At 33.4% G+C, this 23801-nt stretch overlaps 1 protein-coding gene across 1 annotated transcript in view; it reads left to right on the forward strand.

Moving 5' to 3' along the window:
* LOC148956437 (uncharacterized) overlaps window positions 1-23801 on the forward strand; it is a 570204-nt gene that overhangs the window by 401960 nt on the left and 144443 nt on the right. Inside the window, 1 exon segment of the mRNA XM_089090886.1 lies at window positions 421-10935. Within this exon segment, the coding sequence (XP_088947012.1) occupies window positions 421-10935 (10515 nt within the window).

The following is a 23801-nucleotide window of genomic DNA, read 5'->3' on the forward strand; positions in this document are numbered from 1 at the left end:
GGAAAAAAAAAACAAACAAATAAACACGCATCCGTGATCTTTCTTCTGGCAAAAAATGCAAAATTCCACATTTTTGTAGATAGGAGCTTGAAACCTCTACAGTAGGGTTCTCTGATACGCTGAATATTATGGTGTGATTTTCATTCAGGTTATGTATCTTTTAGGGGGTCTTTCCTCCTTTTTTCTAAAATCACCCAAATTTTCTCAGGTGCGTAACTTTTGATGGGTAGGACTAAACTTGATGAAACTTATATATTTCAAATCAGCATTAAAGTCTGATTCTTTTGATGTATCTGTTGGTATCAAAATTCAGTTTTCTAAAGTTTCGGTTACTATTGAGCCGGGTTGCTCCTTACTTACAGTTCGTTACCACGAACTGTTTGACTAACTTACATGACTCAAATATATATTTTTTTTTAGGAGAAACTTGGACAGCTTAACCCAGAGGATGAATTGCTTAAAGATGATAAAGGAATTAGAACTACTGAGCAGATTTCGGCCCCTGATCTTCTATATACAACTTCTAACGCCAGTGATATCCTAATACCTGCGGCAAAAGATATAATTAAGGACGCAGAAACATGGAGACTTGATTCCATTGAAAAAGAAATATCAGACAGTCGTACTGATGAAAATACGCCTTGTAATACACAAAGTAAGGGTGAGATTAAGATTGCAGTCTCTTATTATGACAATACTCAGGAAATTATTGGGGAGAGAGAAGTGAGAGTTCCAGTTGAATCCGCTGATGAAAGTGAAGCAATAAATTCTTCTAATCTTACAAAGCATGGAGTAGTGCGAGCGTACACGGAGATCCAAGAAAACGTATTCGGAAAATCTAAAACTGATATTTCAGTGAGACCTATTACAGATAAAGTTGGTATAGCTAGGACTGAAACTGACATTTCTGATGCAGATCACTTGATCTTAGAGGAAAAGGTGGATAATCCTTTTGATGATGCATCATCCAATGAACTCTTAGTGTGCAAATACGAAGTTAATCATCCTGATGTCTTAAATCCTATAATTACAACTACTTTGGATTATAGCGAAATATCTTCCTCTGAATGTAAGGATGGTTTGAATTTAACTGACTCTATAGAAACGATCCAAAAAACGGAAGTAAATAACCTTACCTTTAATATGTCTTCTTTCACTCCAATCGTAGCTGATCGAATAGTTCCTGCTGAATCAACCTTTCAAGATAGTTTCAGTGATCGTGAAATACTTGCGGTGGCAAAAGGGGAGACTGAAAAGGATGATGTTACTATTATCAGTTTGGTTGAAGAAGGGGATAGAGATACTACACAAGTGCTTTGCGCCTCAGAACCTATTTTAGAATCCTTTCAGCTTATTCGGGCTGTCAATATCCAGTATGATACTGTATCTGAGGGATTTGAAGCAAGAGAACTAGAGAACCTAGTACAACCAGCAAGAAGAAGTGTTAACAGAAGAGAGGACTTTCGCAAAGTTGTTATTATTGATGGTGAAAAGCTAGACTTTGAAAACTGTGATGTCATTGATACCCAGCCTATAACTGAAGCAGTGACTGAAAATATCATTGTACTGAAGCATAAAAAAGTGATTAGAAAAGTTGTATTAAAGGAAAATGAAGAGATAGCAATCGAAGAGATTGTTGAGGAGCCCGATGAAATGTTTGGTCCTATTTCTTTAAGCAGTGGGTCAATACCATCAAGATCTAACTCTCCGACTTCATTTTTCTTTCCAGAACAAGAACTGGAAATTGAAAAAGTTGGATTAGAAAACAAAGCTATAAAACATGAAATGAAAGATGAACGTTCAGGTGAATTGCTCAAAACTATTACTGCAGATAATAAAAAGCTACAAGATGTACATAAAGATGAGAATGAGTCATTTTCTCCTGTCATACCTAGTCGAAACTTCAATGAGAACTCGGATGAAATATTTTTTGATGCGATAACACAAACCGGTGATATCAAGAGGGAAGAGAAAACAACACTTTCAGAAGAAAAAAATTCAGCTTGCCCGGACTGTTCAAACAGTATTGAAATTCACAAAGTTGTGTCAGCTATAGGATCAAATAAAGATGAAAAAGCTCCCTGTCTCGTGAAGAAAGAAGAAGATATGAAAACTCTGCCAAATAATAGTACTTCAAGATTTTCTATCTTTTTGGACGACACTGTCAGTTATAAAACAGGGCTTGTTCCTGCCTCAGAAGAAAATAACAAAGCCCTGAAGCTAGAGAAAGAAATTATAAAAGAAAGTAACAAGGATTGCTTGGATGACAAAGAGTATTTTACTACTGATTCTAGCTCTTCCAAACTTAATGAAGAGACTGATCATCAAAAGAGCCAAATCGAATATGCCTTCGATCTGGAAGACATAACAAGTTCTATTTTGTTCACTATTGATATAATTTCAATAGAATTTAATCAAAATAAGTTTTTTGTAAACTAACAAAATGAACCAAAAATAAACGACGAGAGATGTGTAACAGCTACTACTAAACAATTTGACATTGAACGGCCAATGATGGAAGTTGAAAGTCACTTACAAGACACCTCTGTACATTATTTAGAAGAAATCTATAAAGATGATCCAAATTCCCTAAAAGAACACGAGCCTTCTTACGTTTTATTCGAAGAAGTAGCAACGGTTTCTAAAGGAAAACCTGGTAATGAATCCCTCAAAAAAAGTTTACTGCCACCCTGTACTTTGGAAGAGCATTTATCTCAAGCAGTCTGCAAAAAATCTGACAATACTTGGGATAACCAAAATTCCATTCTTGGCTTTTCAGATGTTAAGCTTAAAAATTTACCTTTAGACTTGTCGCTTGACTCATGGCCTCAGAATGCAAGTAACCTATGCTCTGTAGAACCTTTAGCTACTGTCTTAGGCTTCATGCCCTTCAAACATGAAAGTTCTTGTGATTTTCAGGAGTCAATTCAGGAAGTAAAAACAGAGAGCTTTCTAAATCTTATGGGACCAGAGGTAGGGTCAGATCCAGAAATTAAAATACAGATACAAAAGTCTATTTCTAGTTTTATGCAAGGGAATTATGAATTTAAACATGAGGAAACCACAACTAAAGCCATGTCTATGCCAAATATCAATGTAAGTATTGAAGACATCCCTGCTCCAAAGTTAAGGATGAGAGAGCAAGATGAAAGTTTATTTGTTCATGATAAATGGCAACATTTTTACAATTTTGCGCTCGATTCGTGGCCTCAAGGAATAAATGATTTTGAGCTATTAGAAAATATGTTCCTAATGACCTTTCGAAATAGTCTTACCACGAGCTCTCCAAACAACACTGATACTGATATGAAACAAGAACAGTTTATAGATACTACAATACATCTTTCAGAAACACTAAATGCCTCTCAAGAGACAAGTAAGGCTAGTGTATTTCTCCAGCCAGCCAGCTTAGTGTTGAAGCCGGAAGGAGAATTAAGAGTTGAACAGCTCCAACCGTCAAATAAGTCAACGTATCTGGAGATCACGTCTGAACTTTCAGCTCCATTTAGTGAAGAAGGGAGTATTAAAGACCGCACGGATACTTCTTCTACCTGTGTTCAAGAGCTAAATCAGCATTTACCTCATCAACCAAAAATGTGTGCTGAATTGCAGCATCTTTGCAATCTGGCTGAAGATTCATGGCCCCAAGAATTACCCAGATTTGCGATGTTAGATATTTTTTTCATGCAAAGCACATCCTTGTATAATCCATCATATATTATTGGCCTACCTAACAGAAATGTTGATAAATCATTCAGAGAGGAACGGAATGAACAAACATTTTCAGCAGAAAATCAAGTTTGCAATTACAATTTACTCCATGACTTCTGTAAGAAAATAACCTGCTTAGAAGAGAACTCTGAGGCTATGAAGACATTTGGACATTCAGGATTTGACCATCAATTAGAGCTTTCTGAGCCGGGAAAAGTTGGAAAAATTGAACTTCAGGAAGACATATCAGACGACGGGCTTTCCTCCGTTCTAGAAGCTTCTATTATTGTTAATCAGGCTGAATCAATGGATCATGTGATAAATACTTCAAAGACGCTTACCGCTTCGACTGAAAACAATGAGTTGAGTGGAGTTAGTAAACTAGTCAGTTTGGAGGCTAATTTGATGGGTAACTCAATTGATGAATGTGTTGGGACACTGCAATCATGCAACGTACCTGAAAATACTTATGAAAAATCACAGCAAGAGCCGTTGATAGAAACTCAACAAATCCCTGGATCTCTGCATGACTATAAAACAGAAGACGTCACTGTTCAAAGCAAAGAAGCCTTAACCAAGTATTCTTTGTCTCCATCTACTCCGAAATGTTCAAATGCTGAATTCATAACTGTAAAAGCCATCAATCCCGAAAGTTCTGCCAGTTTCTGTTCGTTGGAGACTGATCAAGTTAATATTTTCTCTTGTGAAGATGCTTTCATTGAGGCATCTTCAGGCTCTGAAAGGGAAGTGCCAACAGATTGCAAAATCAAAGCTAACTGGCCTTTATATTATGATGATAGTGAAATAGCAACCAGTTCTCATAGCTGTACGAAAAAAGGGGAGGAATCGTCTGTTCAAAAGCATCTGTTTGATCACGAGCGAAAATTAATGCTCGACTCTTGGTCAATATGCGGTTCGCAATATCAAGATTCTGAAGCAGAAGCAGCTAAAAATGGTTTATTAACTACATTGTATAAAGAGACAGCACTAATACAAAAGGATCATAAGCAGATTAGACTTCCTGACACAAAAAAAACTTATTTTCCTGAAGAAGTAACTGATATTATAAACCTAAATAGTAACATTCATGAAGAAAGCGGGATAGAACGAATGGACGTTTGTCCGATAAACAAAACCCTAGTAGATACGTTCCAAGCCAAAGGATCGGAAGTTGTTACATCGTATCCATCTGATACTAATGAAAGAGTCAAAATGCTTTCACAAGACTTTTGCTTTAAAGTAACCTCGGATCTGCAGTATACTGAAACATCAGATGTTTCATCTTTTTCCCTGTCTGAAAAACAGAGGGAACAACTTCCTTCTAATCATGGCGGAGAAGGACATTCAGGTCAACATAATTTAAAAGAACGAGGTGGAGTGAAAGGCCAGGAGGAATATATTTTAAGGCCGCTCTTAGATCTTTTCCTTGACAGCATGCCATTATCTGGTTATTCTGTTCCTGACGATGGGTTTTATAATCTTGCTATGTTATTTCAACTGGTAAAAGATAAGCCAAAAGAAACAATCAGCTTTTTAACAGCAATAGACACCGTCAAATCTTCCAGTAAAGAAAGTCCTATAGACTTCTTTTCTTTCGAAATTAAACAAAACAGTGCATCAGATGTAGGACAAGGTTCTCCTGTCCTTTCTAAAGTCACAGAGACTGATAAACGTACAGAAGACTTATGCAAAAACCCTGGAGACTCTCTAACATCCAAAGTAAAAGAATTTGACTGGAATGAGGGAAAATCCAAAGCACAATTACTTTTGTCAGTGGCTATAGTTGGTGAGGAAAACGAGAGCGCAAATACTGATGATCCGACTCTTGTGACTGTCTCATCAACACCATACTGTCTGGAGTCGAATGACTCCTGCAAAACAGAACAAAATAGCTCATATTCCATTGATACCATGCGTAACAGTGCATCAGCTCAAGTCAAGTCACCTAAACTCTATGATGAGATCGTTAAAGGTTCTGTATCCAGCAATAATTTTCCACTTAAATCAAATGAAATTTCTATACCCAGTTCTACTCCAATTTCTAAAGAAACAACATCTATGTCTTATGATCATGCTTCAAAGCTAGATAGGAATAGTGTTCAAGAGACACTGAAAGTTAAAAAATTGGAAATTGTTAGCCAATACCAACTTGATAATGAGACTGTAAAAGTCGATGTAAGTGAGCCTAAACGGACTGATGAAGTTACACCTTCTAAGCAAGAAGCTGATTCAAGTAAAGCATCGAATCTTAAAAATGAATCAAGCTTCGTTTGCAAAGGACCAGATGAATTAGAAACTGAATTTGCACCTCCTCTTAGCCCTTTTATAAAATCAGAAAGTGAAAATAAGGCTGTTCAATATATCCCAATAGAAGAAAATCTTGATAATCTGAACAAATCCGGATCTGGTAATAAGGAGGAAGAGGAAGCAAAATACAAAATATTTTTTGAAGAACATGAAATTGATGCTGCTCCATGTATTGCAGGTATACCAATTTATTCAGACCTTCCTGAACCCAATCGTCTTCATGAAACTAGCCAACTAAAAGCTGTAACTGAGTTTTGTGAAGAAACATCAGTTCCAATAGAAGAGAGTGAAGAAAACAAAGGAAGCACGGCTGTAAAAGAAAAAGAAATAAATAAACCAGCAAAAAAACAGAATAATTCTTTATCTTCTGTATTGCCACTAGTTCACTTACCAGTGGACAAAGATTCAAAGGATTCGATTATACAACAAGCATCCATGGAGGACACAGAAAATAAATCCAAAGACATTCCTTCCCAATCAAAAAGAAAGGAGGATTATGGTTTTGGACACCTAATCACTAAGATTGATCCCTTAAACCTTGAACAAGCTACTTTGAGCGCCGTCACTGACAAAATCCTAAATCAACCAGGAATTGTAGCGTCTGAAGATTCTACAACTAGACATAAAAGTCATATTTTTTGTTTGAATTCAGATGAATCAAGGCCAAGAGAAGTTGAATTTAAGGCTGTCCAGAAGACAAACGCTGGAAGCATTGGTGAAGAAATGACCGGAAACTCGAAGGATGCACAGGTGGATGAACTTGAAGACATATTTAGCAGCTCTAAGAGAGATTTTGCACTACCATCAGGTCAAACAGATGCATGTACAGATACAGTTTCCCAGACTCAACGGGTGATTTTTCTACGTAAATTGCAAGGAGATGAGATTTTAAATCCTGAACTTAGCACCTCCCTTTTTGCACCAGATTCTGAAGTCAAACGAGGTCTTAAAAGGAAGTCAGTTGAGGATGATTTGGAGTACGAATCAGACAAGTTACCTGTTTCAAGTAAAACAGGAATCAAACATAAGACTGAGACAAACCAAGAATGGAATTTGGGCAATGAAACAACTGATTTTTCAGTAGCGTCGGCGTTAGAGAATGAATTTAAATGGGATTCAAAGGTATCACCCCAGGAGAAAAGTTTTATTCTTTCTATTCCGGAGATTGTCAGTCCTTTAAGTGAAATTTCTGCTAACCCGTTAGACGAAACGACATATCAAGATGAGGAGGACAGAATCATTCCCAGTATGCAACAGTTAATGCCTGGGAAGGATGATTTTGACGTAGCAGATACAGAGAGAGGGAATTTTATTTTGCAGTCCAAAACCACTGAGGTACTTGGCCTGAATTCTGGTTATGAGAATGATATAAGTCCCCAATCTTCTGCCATTTTGGACAACATTTCATCGGAAAATGCTAACTCAGTACAAAAAAGTCAAGATATTATTGATATCTTTACAGACAGCAGTGCTGGCATTTTGAAAGTAACAACCAATTCAAAGGCTATTGAACAACAGGAAGTCTTTGAATCTTGTGGTTTAACTGTATTCCAACAAACAATCAACATTGACCCCCTATCTACATCCGAGATTACCCCAAGAAGTCATAAAAATAATATGGTAACCATAAAAGAGTTCAGTCCAGAACAGTGCTCTGAAAATATTTTAGCACTTACAGCTATAGAAAAGGAAACAAATAATAAGGTAATGAAAAGGAAGGATGATTGTGGTGATTTCAACGACCCATTTACACTGGAAAATGTGGAGAGTGATCCTCCTGAACACTCTAACATTTCAGACATTACCATTGATAGCCATCTGCCACTCATTGGCCAAAATATAAACGGATCGGATCAATTTGCCGTTTCTCAACCCGGATATACTCCTCAAATCCAGCTTATAGATTTCATCCAGACAAAGTCTTCGCCTCCAAGCTATTCAACTTCTTCAGCCCCTGAAAATAGTCCTAGTGACCTTACTCGTGGTCCACCTACTGAACCAATAGACGGTAGTTTCTTTTGTGGAGAGGGGAATTTTGGTGACAGTAATGTCAAGAATCAGGCTATAATGGTAACTGAATCAAGCTCATGGATAGGTTCACATTTAGAAATGACAGAAAATAGTCAAAAAGATCTTGATGAAAACTTCAGAATTTTAACGCATAAGGACACTGACATCCCGTGTGAAACAGAAGGTGTAGTAGGCATACCCAATAGATTTATATCGGCTCCTGCTCCTGATAAAAGCAATGTGTCAGAGTTTCTTATGGTTGGTAATGAAATCGATTCAAAAACAGTCGAAAATGAGAGTGTGAAAAGAAAAATCGAAGAAACAGAAAGTCTTCAGCCTCCCATTTTAATGGAACCATCTAAAGTGAAACTAGAACATGATGAGCAATCATATTTGGATAGAAATAAAGAATTATGTAATCCAAAATATCAAATAGAAAATGACTCACAAAAAGGTTCACCGACTCCTGTCACTGTAATATTTTCATCTTCTGAAGCAGAAATGGTGCCATCACTACTTATGAAAGACGTGGAGCATATAAAAGGGGTTATTCCTGGTTATGAGGTAATGGCTATTTCTGAAGAATTATCTCAAGTAAGTAGTATAAATGAGCAGCAAACTGCTAAGCATTTAGATATTGAGGAACAGAATAAAAGGCATCCCTTGAGATCCTGTTCAGTAGGGGAACTTTCATCAGAATTTTTCTTCCCAAAACAAAGTATCAGCAAGTATCCTGAGGCTAAACTAGGTACTGAGATACCGTCAGAAAACGACCAATTTTACCAAGGACCAAACATTGATTTTAAAAAAAGTGACAACGAGGATACTAGAGAGAAAAAGTTAATCCATGTTGAACATGAATACTTGGACCAGTCTTCAAAAACGACCACACCTTCTGGATACGAAGACGACAGAACTAGAGCTAGGCGTGTTTCCAGTAGTAATCTAGACAGTGGAAGAGAAGTAACTAGTTTACTCACAAAAACAAATTTGATTTATGATACTAGTTTAGGTGATGATTGCTTGCTAAAATACCCGGATTCTAACGTAGGTAACCTGTATGACGAGGTAAATAAGAATAATATTACAGACACATGTAAGCAACCGACCAGTTTAAGTGGCTTTGAAACGATTGTTTCAACGGAAGAATTTAACGACACAGAAGAAGTTTTACATTTTGATGAAGCTGATTGTAAGGAAAAACAGCATATGCTCTTAGCATCTTCGGTCTCTGATCCTCAAATAAAAGCTTTTAGTGATGAATTAAAACCCAGTAAACAAACTCAGTGTGAGGACGAAAACAAAGTTTTAATTAATGTATCCTTGAGGAATATTGACGAGCAAAATGTGTCAGATATAGAAAATTCAGGAAAAGAACTAGTAAAAGAAGAAACAGACGATATGTATAGAACTGAAATTTTGATCTTGAATGTCCAAGACAAAGCAAAAAGTAGTGGTACTTCCCCAATTGTACTCCCAGAAACGCAGTGTTTTGATTTTGAACGTGAAATTTTAAAAGATGATACAGACGATGTGTCCTTAAGTCCAATAGTGGTTGAAAACATAAGCAGTGTGGTCGTCAGTGATGCAAAAGATGTAGGAAATAAAGAAAAGAGTAACGAGCAGCAATATGTCTCATTGTCGGAAAAACTGCGAGATTTAAATTCCGTTATAGATCTTCGTTCCACAGCATTGCATAAACCTAGAACAGGCATTCACAAGACAAGCTTTTGTTACTTAACTGCAATTACTCAGTTTTTCCACAAGACTTCAGCAGAGCAGAGAGTAGCATATGTTCATGACAATATTGCCACATTAAGGAATGCTATCAGTCTTAAGGAAACAGTGGTAATTGAACGTGTTATCGTTGAGATTGTAACAACTGTAACTGAATGGCTAGAAACCATAGAGTACAGAGTCTACACTATTAGGCAAATTGCAACTTTAGAACACCGAATGAAAGAAATTAAGAGTCTTAAAGAGGAAGTTAGAATAGTTGAAAATAGTCTTGAAATTTTGGAGGAAGTTACAGAACATTGCGTAGATGTTGTTAACGACGACATTAAGTATATGATTAAGAGTTGCGTTAGACGCTTGCAAGATCAAGTTAAAATTGTCGAAGACGTTGCTTTGAGGAGCGAAGAAGAAATACTTGATCTCCAAAAACGTTGGCAAGATTACTTAAATAGCATTAGCATGGAGGAAACAAACATAGAACAACTGAATAAGCAAGTAATTTTAATTGAAAATGAAGTTGTTGAAACTCCTGTAGAGAAACTCGATTTATTGGAAGATCTCGAGCTTAAGAATCAAGCTGAAATGATGACTGTTGATCATCTTATTGAACAAGGAGAAGGTTTTGTAAAAGAAATTCCCGGCTATGATATCCCTACTCAAGTTTTTTCACTTCAGGATACCTGCCGCTACATGGGAACAAAGATACACAATGAAAGAGAGAAAGTGTTGCAAGGAAACACTGCTATTGAAGAATACCGAATTTATTTAAGAGAATTTTGTGAAATTATGAATTTGGCCAGAAGTTATTATGCTGACGAGGTGGGAGTCGAAGATGCTGCCAACCTTTTTGTCGAAATTCAAAAAAGGATTAAATTTTTTACGTGTTTTAGCCACTGTTCCTCAGTCCTTAATTCTATTATTGCTTTGATTGATCCTCCAACGCGACAACACTACCTAGATCGACATGCTAATCTCACTACTGATGCAGAAGATGTCCTTGATTTTGGTGCCGGTAGAATTGTATCTTTGCGCATTGCTTTTGATCTATGGAACAAATTAAACATATCATTTGGAGAAGAAGATATCTGGCTAGACCATGTTATTTCTTCACTTCCAAGACTAGAAAGTCTTTCTTCTAACGACTTAGAAGGCGCTCTACAGCAATATGCGGTAAGTGTTCATTTGTCTTTGTCGCACTCTGTCTCTCTTCTTCCCTTCCTTCCTCTCTTCTTCTATCTCACTTTGACTCTCTACTTCTCTCTTGCCCTATTTCTCAACTTTTCACTAGTTACTTAGAAATCTGGCCACCCTGTGTAGAACGAAAATTTGCTCCACATATAAGTGAAAAACTAGCCAACTCCCTTTTTTCACAATTAGCACAGCTGCGACCAGTACAAATGTTTATCAAATCCATTGATCGATCAATCAGCAATGTCTTCAGCAAGATACGATTGTTAAATGCCTTAGGTAATCCAAAATAATATCTTAATCATGGAGACTAGAAATACAGCGCTGCTGGGGCCTTGGAACGCACAGTATAAAGAAAACGGAGACATAGTGTCACAGGTTTGTCGATTACCGGTTTTTTCTGCGATGCAATGATTTGTCAAATTTATATAAAAGCTTATCTAATTAAATACCCTCTTTTGGGTCTTCTACAGCAGTAGCCCCCCTTTGTCGTCGCTACATTAATTTTTTTATCCTTGTATTTCCTTCTGCTTTTCATTTTTTTTCTCTTCCGCTCTTTTATGCAATACTTTAAAGCTTTCCGTTCATCTAAGCTTTCCAATTGTGCTTTTGGTTAAAATTTTACCACACAAGGACCTAGAAGTGGAGTGGAGCTCCCTCAACCCTGCCTAAATTTAAAAGACTCTATGAAAAACACTATTTTGTTTCTGTTTTGTAACGAAAAGATTTATATATTTTCTGAAGCTACCTCCCACCCTGAATCCAAATTTATGCCAGGGCCTGGTTTGGTCATAAATTCTATTAACATTATATAAAAGTCGCCATTAGACTATATTTCGCTGTATAAGTTAATTAAGCAGTATAAATTCAGGCTGCTGCTCATAAACTCAAATCATAACTTGCATCATAACCCACTAATTATATTCTTATGAAAGATGTACCTAGTCGACTGGCTTATAAAAAGAAATATTAAAATTATGCTTTAAGTTACAATCTCCTATAAGCTGTTTTCTTCGTCCTTCGACACGAAGAAATTTCAATATTTTCATAGAATGTTAAAGACCAGCACTAAATAATGCGGTATTTAAAATGGATAACTGAACCTTTTTTTTTAGAATGGAGAATTCTTTTTGAATATTTTTACTCAATTATAATTTTCTTTTTTAATTTCGTCAAAATATAATAGGTAACTCATTTGACATTTTTTTCTTACACATCTTATCAAACATAAAAATATCCGATCCACAACTTCGGCACTACTCTTTAAATATTGCTATAATTTCTTAATTTCTGCAGGCACTTTTACATAAGGTGTTAAAATAGTCATTGCTATGACTATAAAAGAAAATACTATTTTACAGAAACAAATTAGCAGCTGCTTCTAAGTTACCCAATGAATTATTTATTTTTAAATCTTAAAATATGTTTAATACATAATGAATATTCGTTCCTACAAGAATTAAATAAAAAAAACAAGTTTTTTAAACTGAAAGTAAGGAGTTACATTAAAACTTAAAACGAAAAGAAATTATTCCATATATGAAAGGGGCTGTCCCCTCCTCAACGCCTCGCTCTTTACGCTAAAGTTTTTTATTGTTTTAAAAAATAAAGTTGTGAGAAAGAGTCTAACTTTAACGTACAGCGCGCGGCGTTGAGGAGGGGACAGCCCCTTTCATATAGGGAATAAAATATGTTCGTTTTAAGTTTTAATTTTAGTCCTTACTTTCAGTTAAAAAAACTTGTTTTTTTTATTTAATTTCTGATCGTTTTTTGGTTAATGCAGCTTTTATTTTGGCTCGCCGTCATTGAATAAGTAAACAAAATTTGCATAAAAATTTTACTTTTCTTTTGCTAAATGGCTGTCTCTAAATTTGGTTCTGACGTAATTTACAAATTAACTTACGTAACGAACTTCTATAGTCGTATATTTTTCTTCTGGAAAAAGATACAAAGTTGCAGATTTTTGCAGATATGAGCTTGAAACCTATGTTATAGGGTTTTCTGATACGCTGAATCTGACAGTGATTTTCATTAAAATTTTTTCACTTTTAGGGGATGTTTCCCCCCTCTTTAAAAAATCAGGTAAGTTTTCTCAGGCTCTTAGCCTTTGATGAGTAATACTAAACTTAACAAAATTTGTATATTTAGAATCAGCATTATAAGCCGTTTTTAAAAGTTTCGCTTACTATTGAGCCGTATCGCTTGTTTTTTTTTATTGTTTTTTTTTTTATTACGTTTATGTTATTACGTATATGATGGGGTTCTACCCTTAGTCAATACCACGCTCTTTAAGTTAAAAGTTAAAAAAAAAAAATTTAATTCACACACCTCTGAATCACAAAGGCCGTTTAATTAGAATAGGTAGCTTTTTTGAAAGCACTAAAAAAAACTGTAGCGAAAAGAGCGAGGCATTGATTTGGGGGAGAAACCCCTCATATACGTAATAATTTCTGTTCATTTTAAGTTCTAATGTTGCTTCTTACTTTCAGTTGAAAAAACTTGTTTTTTTTTATTTAATTTCTGATCATTTTTTAAATAATGCTTAGAAATCCGGCGCCCCCTTCATATAAATGTCCCTTACCCCAAAAATACATCCTCCACGGAAAGATTATCCCGAGTAACCCCCTCCTCAAGCCCCTCTCCCCCCGACCAAAAAAAATTCTTCCTGAAAATGTCTGTATACTTCCCAATACAATATGCAAGCAATGGGCAAAGTTCATAACTTGCAGCCCTTCCCCTGGGAACTGTGGGGGATTAAGTCATCGTAAAAGACATATTTATTAGATTTTCAACTATGCTAAACAAAATGGCTATCTCAAAATTTTAATTGGGTTACTTTGAGAAAAAAATGAGCGTGGGAGGGGGCCTAGTTACCGTCCATTTTTTTGGTCACTTAAAAAGGACACTAGAACTTTTAATTTCCGTTCCAATGAGCCCTACTACAATATTCTAGGACCACTGGGTCAATAAGATTACCCCTGGGGAAAAAAAACAAAAAACAAATAAACAAACAAATAAACACGCACCCGTGATCTTTCTTCTGGCAAAAAATGCAAAATTCCACATTTTTGTAGATAGGATCTTCAAACCTCTACAGTAGGGTTCTCTGATACGCTGAATATGATGGTGTGAATTTCATTAAGGTTCTATAGCTTTTAGGGGGGTTTTCCCCCTTTTTTCAAAAATCAGCCAAATTTTCTCAGGCGCGTAACTTGTGATGGGTAAGATTAAACTTGATGAAACTTTTATATTTGAAATCAAAATTAAAATCTGATTCTTTTGATGTATCTATTGGTACCAAAATTCCGGTTTTTAGAGTTTCGGTTACCATTGAGCCGGGTCGCTCCTTACTTACAGTTTGTTACCACGAACTGTTTGAAACTTGCTGGTAAAATTATAGTAGGGATGAAACGAGCAGGCCCAGATTTACCAATAGGGCCACTTGGCCTAGGCCTAGGGGCGCAATAAATTATCACTGAGTGATGTTTTTCTTAACAAAAACTGGGTTGATGTGGTTTATCGTCAAAGTGCCCTGGACTGATATGATTTACCGTCAAAGCGCCAGGTGCACTCTGCCGCCGCGCTGCGTATTCACAGAAAAGTGATTTTAAAACAACACAGGAGTTCCGTCAGTTATAAATTGTCAGATGTCTCTCAGAATGGAAGCAGAGAGTTCGATATCCACTCTCTCTTTAGTCTCTTTCATTACTTTTGGCTCATCAGTTACGTTCTGTTCAGAGCTTCTAGTATCTCCGAATTTACGGGGATTTCCCCATAAATGTCGCAAAAACGGAACGGCAAAACCGTTTGGGCCTAGAAGCGTCAAAGATTTTAATCCCATCCTGGTAAAGAGACGTTTTCTTTGGGATGGAGAAAGGAATACATTACTTGGCCTCTTTAGTGTATATCTTACTAATTTAAATCAGAGGCAACGCTATAGCGTTGCCTATAGTAAAGGCCATACGGCTCCAATGCTTTATTATTATTTTTCCCCCAGAGTAGATACCTATATATAACTCCGAACAGTACCACGTGGTTTATGGTTTTCTCACTGAGAATGAAAAAACAGGAATTTCCTCACTTGAAAAAACAGGAATTTTCTCACATTTATGTCTGTTTTCATGGACGGTTTTGTGTGTTGGTCAATTTATTTGATTTTTTTTATGGTTGTCAACATCAAATTATGGATGTTTTATGGTTTTTGTCAGTGAGAATTTGAAAAACATGAACTTTCTCACATTTATGGATGTCAACAGCAATTTATGTCTAGGCCTCATGACCTCGTGACAGGACCACGTGGTTTATGGTTTTCTCAGTGAGAATGAAAAACAGAATTTCAGGTGTAATGACATTGGGGTGATTTACATAATCGGTGGGGGAATTATTGGCTCACGAATGGGGAATTAAGAAACAAACATGGCTTCTTTGATCTTTAGGCTAACCTAACCTGAGAAATTGATTTACATAATCGGTGGGGGAGAATGTAATGATTTATGAAAGGGGAATTAGAAACAAACATGGCTTCTTTGATCTTTTGGCTAGCCTAACCTGAGAAATTGATTTACATAATCGGCGGGGAAATTATTGATTCACGAAGGGGAAATTAAGAAACATTAAGGCTTCTTTAATCTTAGGTCTGAGGGATAAACGTTCTTTAGGTCAGAGAGAAAAATTAATATTCTATTTTTAAATAGGGCTTCATTGATCTTTAGTGTCAGGAATTATAAATGACATCAATTGTTATCTTGGAATTATGCGGGGGTCTAAAGAGATAGAAATTCTATTTTTAAATACGGCTTCACGGAGCTTTAAGTCGGAGAGATAAATTGATATTCTAACGAAACCCTAATAGTTTAGCTAGGAAAATTTATGAGATGTAGAGATTAACGTAGGAAAGGGTTTCCTAGAAATTTGTAATGCGTTAGCGCAGAGATGCCAAACAAAAGGAACACGCTGAAATTACGTTTAGGGATTATTTTAGCGAAACCGTTTTATCCATTTTATGGGATTATTTCGGTGAAACAGTTAGAGACATTTTGAAAGAAGATTTTGGGAAAGGTTTTAGAAGAGAATTTGAGGGTGAAACTCTGTGGTCGTTATAATACACAAGTTCCATTTGAACAGTGTTGTGAGGTCCTCTACCCCAACCCCAAAGGGTTCCGATCCCCCACCCCAACCCCGAAGGAAGCCCCCGGTACTCAAAGGTCCCCCAAGCTCCCAAAGAGCCCCAGCCCCCCAAACGCCCTCCTCAGACCCTCAAAGGCCCTCCCCTGGTCCTCAAAGGGCCCCCGGACCCCCAAAGGGCCCCCCCGGACCCCAGAGGCCCTCTCCCCGGTCCTCAAAGGCCCCCTGGGCCCAAGAAGCGCCGTGGGCCAGGAAAGCGCTTCATGGGGATGCGCCGCAGGAGGAGTCATCACAGGTCGGGGGAAGCGACACCGGAAAGTGGCACGGGGGTGTGCCACAAGGTATGCACAACTGAAGTGCGCTGCAGGGATGAATCGCTTTTTTGTTACTGTTCTTGTTTAATTTAATTTTAGTTAAGAGTTTTATGTTTTACCTTTGATTTTCAGTTAGAGTTCTTGTTTAGTTTTAGTTAAGAGTTTAGAGTTTTTAGCTTAGAGTTTTTGTTGAAGTTATAGTTTATTTTATTTTTAGTTTATAGTTTATTGTTTTTGCTTAGAGTCTTAGCTTAGAGTTTTTTGTTAGGGTTCTATCTTAGTTAAGAGTTTGATGTCTTACATTTAAGTTTTAGTTATAGTTATAGTATAGTTTAGTTATAGTTAATAGTTTATAGATCTTAGCATATAGTATTAGATTATAGTTTTTGTTGAAGTTCTAGTTTAGTTTAGTTTTATTTAATAGTTTATAGTTTTAGATTATAGTCTTAGCTTAGAGTTTTTGTTAGAGTTCTAGTTTATTTTAATTTTATTTTAGAGTTTAGAGTTTTATCTTAGTCTTAGCTTAGAGTTTTTCTGTTAGAGTTCTAGTTTAGTTTAATTTTAGTTAAGAGTTTGATTTTTTTACCTTTGAGTTTAAGTTAGAGTTTTTGTTTATTTTTAGTTAAGATTTTGGTTTTTTACCTTAGAGTCTTAGCTTAGAGTTTTAATTTGAGTTCTAGTTTATTTTAGTTTAAATTAAGATTTTAGAATTTTATCTTAGAGTTTTTTTTGTTAGAGTTATAGTTTAGTTTAATTTTATATAAGAGTTCGATTTTTTTACATATTAGTTTAATTTAGAGTTCTATTTTAGTTTTAGTTAAGAGTTTAGAGTTTTTAGCTTAGAGTTTTTATTGAAGTTCTAGTTTAGTTTAGTTTTAGTTAATAGTTTAGAGTCTTAGCTTAGAGTCTTAGCTTAGAGTTTTTGTTAGAGTTCTAGTTTAGTTTAATTTTAGTTAAGAGTTTGATGTTTTTGCCTTTGAGTTTCAGTTAGAGTTCTAGTTTAGTTTAGTTTCAGTTAAGAATTTAGAGTTTTTAGCTTAGAGTCTTAGCTTAGAGTTTTTGTTTGTGTGTGTGTAAGTTTTTGTGTGTGTTCGAGTTTTTTTGTGTGTGCAAATATAAATTATATTTTCCTAAAATAATATAAAATTTTCGTGTGTGTATGTTTTTTTAATAAGTTTTTGTGTGTGTGTAAGTTTTTGTGTGCGTTTTAGATTTTGTGTGTGTAAGATTTCGTGTTTATTTTATTTTTTTTTGTTCTTGTGTCATGTTTTTCTTGTTTTTAAGTTTTTTTTTTTTTTTTTTTTTTTTTTTTTTTTTAATTTTTTTGTTTGTATGTTAGTTTTTGTTTGAATGTAAGTTTTTGTTTGTGTGTAAGTTTTTTTTTTTGTGTGAAAGTTTTTGTGTGTTTTTTAATTTTTTTGTTTCTGTAATTTTTTTTTTGGTTGTAAGTTTTTGTGTGTGTAAGTTTTTGTGTGTGTGTTTTTCGTTTTTTGTGTGTTTCAGTTTTTGTGTGTGTGTTAGTTTTTGTGTGTGTGTAAGTTTGTATTTGTGTGTAATTTTTCGTGTGTGCGTTTAACTTTTTGTTGGTGTGTCTTTTTTTGTGTGTGTGTAATTTTTTGTGTAATAAGTTTTTTGTGTTTGTAAGTTTTTGTTTGTGTAAGTTTTTTGTGTTGCTTAAGTTTTTGTGTGTGTGTAATTTTTTTTGTGTGTTTGTAAGTTTTTGTGTTGTTATGTTAGTTTTTTGTTGTTTTAAGGTTTTTGTGTGTATGTTAGTATTTGCGTGTGTTTAAGTTTTTGTGTGTGTAAGTTTTTGTGTGTGTGTAAGTTTTTGTGTGTGTCTTAGTTTCTGTTTGTTTGTAAGTTTTTTTTTTTGTTTAAGTTTTTTTGTGTGTGTGTAATTTAGTGTTTGTTTTAAAGTTTTTGTGTGTGTGTAAGTTTTTGTGTTTTTTTGTAATTTTTTATGTGTGTGTGTTTTTTTGGTGTTTTAGTTTTTGTGTTGGTGTAAGATTTTTTTTGTGTGTTAGTATGTGTGTGTGTGTGTGTGTAAGTTTATTTGTGTGCGTAAGTTTTTGTGTGTGTGTATGATTTTGTGTTAGCGAAAGTTTTTGTGTGTGTGTAAGTTATTGTGTTTGTTTATGTTACTGTTTTTTTGTAATTTTTTTTTAGTTTGTAAGTTTTGTGTGTGTGTAAGTGTTTGTGTGTGTGTAAGTTTTTGTGATTGTGTGATATTTTTTTTGTGAGAAAGTGTGTGTTTGTGGGTAATTTTTTTTGTGTGTGTTAGTTTGTGTGTGTGTGTTTTTTTTTGTGTGTGTTTTTGTGTGTGTTAGTTTTTTTGTTTGTGTGTTTGTTTTTGTTTGTGTGTTAGTTTTTGTTTGTGTGTGTAAGTTTTTGTGTGTTTATAAGTTATTGTTCGTTTGTTAGTTTTTGTGTGTGTAAGTTTCTGTGCGTGTGTAAGTTTTTTTGTGTTTTTTAGTTTTTATGTGTGTAAGTTTTTGTTGTGTGTGTTAGTGTATTTTTGGGTGTAAGTTAGTGTTTGTGTGTAAGTTTTTGTGTGTGTGTGTGTTAGTGTCTGTGTGTGTGTGTGTAAGTTTTTGTGTGTGTGTATGATTATGTGTGTGTGTAATATTATGCGTTTGTGTATTTTATTGAGTGTTAGAATTTAGTTTTTTTGTTTTATTTTCTTTGTGTGTGTAATTTTTGTGTGTGTTTAAGTTTTTTGTGTGTGTAAGTTTTTGTGTGTGTGTGAGTTTTCTTGTGTGTGTTAGTTTTGTGTGTGTTTAATTTATTTTGTGTGTGTTATTTTTTTTTTGTGTTTCAGTTTTTTTTGTGTGTTATTTTTTGTGATTGTGTTTTATTTTATGTGTGTGTGTATGTTGTTGTGTCTTTGTAAGTTTGTGTGTGTGTGTATTTTTCTTTGTGTGTGTAAGTTTTTGTGTGTTTGTATGTTTTTGTTTGTGGGTGAGTTTGTGTGTGTGTGTGTAAGCTTTTTTGTGTGTGTTAGTTTTTGTGTGTGTACCCATATCAATTCTATTTTCCTAAAATAATATATAAATTTCCAATTCAATTCAGATTTTTCTCAAACAGATGAAAGAATTTAAAATAATGTTCTAAATTTTTCATATAATATAGAAAAGTTAAAGTTCTCTTCTGAATTTTACCAAAGAACATAATTCAATTCTAATTTCTCCAGAGAAAATAAAAAGCTTCTACTTCAGTTTTAAGTTCACCCACACATGAAAAATTTAAAGTTCACTTCTAAATTTTTCCGTAGAAGATAGGAAAAGTTATACTATGAGTCTGATTATTTTTCTTGAAGATAAAAAGTTTCACTTTAATTCTAAATTTTCTTAAATTCAATTCCGACCTTTCTCAAAGAGATGAAAAAAGTTAAAGTTCGGTTCCAAATATTTTCCCGGACGAAGAACAGTTCAACTTCGATTCTGAATATTCTCAATGAAAATGAAATAAGTTGTTTATCAAGTCTATTTTCACAAAATAATATAAAAAGTTTCCACTTCAGTTCAGATTTTTCTCAAAGAGATGAGGAAATTTAAAATACTGTTCCAAATTTTTCATAAAAGACAGAAAAGTTCAAGTTCTCGTCTGAATTTTACCAAGGAACACAATTCAATTCTAATTTCTCCAGAGAAAATAAAAAGCTTACACAGATTATTTTCCACGAAGATAAAAAGTTTCACTTTAATTCTAACTTTTCTTAAATTCAATTCCGACCTTTCTCAGAGAGAAGAAAAAATTTAAAGTTATGTTCCAAATATTGTCCCGGAAGAAGAAAAGTTCACCTTCGATTCTGAATTTTCTCAATGAAAATGAAATAAGCTATTGATCAATTCTATTTTTCTAAAATAATATAAAATTCTACAGTTCAAGTCAGATTTTTCTCAAAGAGATGAAAAAATTAAAAATACAGTTCCAAATTTATCTTACACCATAGAAAAGTTCAAGTTATCATCTGAAATTTACAAAAGAAAAAAATTCGATTCTAATATCTCTAAAGAAAATAAAAAGCTTGCAATTGAGTTTTAAGTTCACCAGGACATAAAAAATTTCAAGGTAAGTTCTAAATTTTTCAGTACAAGATAGGAAAATTTTTACTGTGACTGTGATCATTTTCCGTGAAGATAAAAAGTTTTAGTTAAATTCTAAATTTTCTTAAATTCAGTTCCGACTTTTCACATAGAGATGAAAAAATTTAAAGTTCTGTTCAAAATTTTTCATTGAAGATAGGAAAAGTTATACTTTGATAGTTAATATTAAAGTTCTCTTCTGAATTTGACAAAAGAACATAATGCAAGTCTATTTTTTTCAAAGAAAATAAACATAGTCCAATTCAGTTTTATGTTAACCAAGAGATAAAAAATATTAAATTTCTGTTCTAAATTTGTCCCTAGAAGATATGAAGCTACATTATAATTTTAATTACTTTGTAAGAATATAAAAAGTTTTAATTTAATTCTAATCTTTCTTAAATTCAATTTCAACTTTTCTCTATGCGATGAAAAAATTTAAAGTTAAGGTCCAAATATTTTCCCGGACGAATAAAAGCTCAACTTCGATTCTGAATTTTCACAGTGAAAGTAAAATAAGTTATTGATCAAGTCTATTTTCCCAAAATAATATAAAAAGTTTCTACTTCAGTTCAGATTTTTCTCAAAGAGATGGAAAAATTTTAAATACTGTTCCAAATTTTTCAAAGAAGATAGAAAAGTTCAAGTACTCTTCTGAATTTTAACAAAGAACATATTACAGTTCTAATTTATCTAGAGAAAATAAATAACTTCCATAGATTATTTTTCATGAAGATAAAAAAAATAATAACTACTAGATAGGAAAAGTTATACTATGAATATAATTATTTTCTATTAATATAAAAGGTTTCACTTCAATTTTAAATTTTCTCAAAAAAGTGAAGAAAAGTTCAACGTCGATTCTGAATTTTTGCAATGAAAATGAAATAACTTATTAATCAAGTGTATTTCCCGAAAATAATAAAAAAAATTTACACTTCATATCAGATTTTTCTCAAACACATGAAAAAATTTTAAATACAGTTCCAATTTTTCTAATAGAAGAAAGAAAAGTTAATGCTCTATTCTTAATTTTACAAAATAACATAAGTCAATTCTAATTTCTCCATATAAAATAAAAAGCTTCCACGTCAGTTTTAAGTTCGCCAAGACATAAAAAATTTAAAGTTCAGTCCAAAATTTTTCAATAGAAGTTAAGAAAATTTTTACTGTGATTTTTATTATTTTAATAAATATACAAAGTTTCACTTTATTTATAAATTTTCTTAAACTCAAGTCCGACCTTTCTCAAAGATATTACAAAATTTAAAGTTATGTTCCAAATGTTTGTCAAGACAAAGAAAAGTACAATTTTGATTCTGAATTTTCTCAATTAAAATTGAATAAATTATTTATAAATTATATTTTCATAAAATAATACAATATTTTTCACTCCATTTCAGATTTTTCTCAAAGAGATTAAAAAATTAAAAACATTGTTCCAAATTTTTCATAGAAGATAGGAAAAGTTATAATTTGATTTTGAATATTATTCATGAAGATATGGAACTCCACTTTAATTCTGAGTTTTCTCGAAGAAGTGCAAAATGTACAAGTTCTCTTCTGAATTTTCTTAGAGAAGAGAAAAAAAAAGTTAGCTCAATTCTGAAATTTACCATTGAAAATGAAAAAGCTTCCTTTTCAGTTCCAAATTTCTCAAAGACATAAAAAATTTAAAGTTCAATTCTAAATTTTTCCATAGAAGATAGGAATGACTATACTATGATTGTGATTATTTACCATGAAGATAAAAAGTTTCACTTTATTTCTAATTTTTCTTAAATTGACTAAAGTCATCTAACCCCAAAACACACTAGGTTAGGTTATTTATAAATTAACAAGAATGTACTCATTTAATCATTTGTCCATTTTTATTTTAGGTTAGGTAGTCTTTTTACGAGCTCACATGATAAGCATAAATGTCCACAATAAATCGTGAGAATTTGTTGAAATTATGGTCGGTTCTGCTCTATTAAGATAGGTTTTGCTAGGTTAAGTTAGGTTAGGTTAAGTTAGCCTACGTACGCGTGCGTACGTAAGCTAACCTAACCTAACTTAACCTAACCTAACCTAACTTACTCTAGACGAAACTTAACTTTTCTATCTTCTATGAAAAATTTAGAACAGTATTTTAAATTCTTTCATCTCTTTGAGAAAAATCTGAATTGAAGTGGAAAATTTTATATTATTTTAGGAAAATAGAATTGATCATAGGTACACACAAAAACTCACAACACAAAAAACTTACACATAAACACAAAAAACAAACACAAAAAAATACATACAAACACAGAAAAAAAAACACACATACAAAAATACACAAACACAAACAAACTAACACACAAAAAAAAAATAAAACACACATAACAAATTACACACACACACAAAAACAAAAAAACAAAATCACACATACACACAAAAAAAAAAATACACACACACAAAAAAAACTTAAACCCACAAAAAGAAAATTAAACACACACAAAAACTAACATACAAACACAAAATTACACACACACAAAAACTTACACCCACACAAAAAGAAATTACACACACAAAAACTTACACACACAAAAAAAACTTAAACACACAAAAAAAATTAAAAAAACACACAAACTCAAACAGACACAATAAACTTACACACACACACAGAGACTTACACACAAACACACACACAAACAAATAACAAAACACCAACTTACAAACACACATAAACTAACACACACACACAAAAACAAACACACACACAAAAAAAAACACACACAAAAAAACTTACACACACACAAAAACAAAAAATCGCAAACAATATTAAAAAAACACACAAATAAACAACCACACAAAAATTTACACACACACAAAAACATACACACACACAAAAACATACACACACACAAAAACTTACACACACACAAAAACATACACACACACAAAAACTTACACACACACAAACACTTAAACCAATACTCACACTTACAAAAACAAGCTCACTTACAAATACTAAAGAAAACTTAATCAAACCCAAAATATTACACACACACAAAAACTTACAACACAAAACAAAATTACACACACACACACACACAAAAACTTACACACACAAAAACGACAAACCAAAGGCATACAATAAAACACATACAAAAAATTACACACACACAAAACTTACACACACACAAAAAAATTGCACACACACACAAAACTTACAAACACAAAAACAATAACACAAACATAAAAACTAAAACAAAAACTAAAACTTGCAAAACTATAAAAAATTATACGCACAAAAAAAATTAAACAAAAATACAAACATACACACACACACAAACAAATA

This window comes from Artemia sp. Qi Xiang Cuo, chromosome 1 (assembly GCF_049724085.1).
Source record: "Artemia sp. Qi Xiang Cuo chromosome 1, ASM4972408v1, whole genome shotgun sequence".
Classification (NCBI taxonomy): Eukaryota; Metazoa; Arthropoda; class Branchiopoda; order Anostraca; family Artemiidae; genus Artemia; species Artemia sp. Qi Xiang Cuo.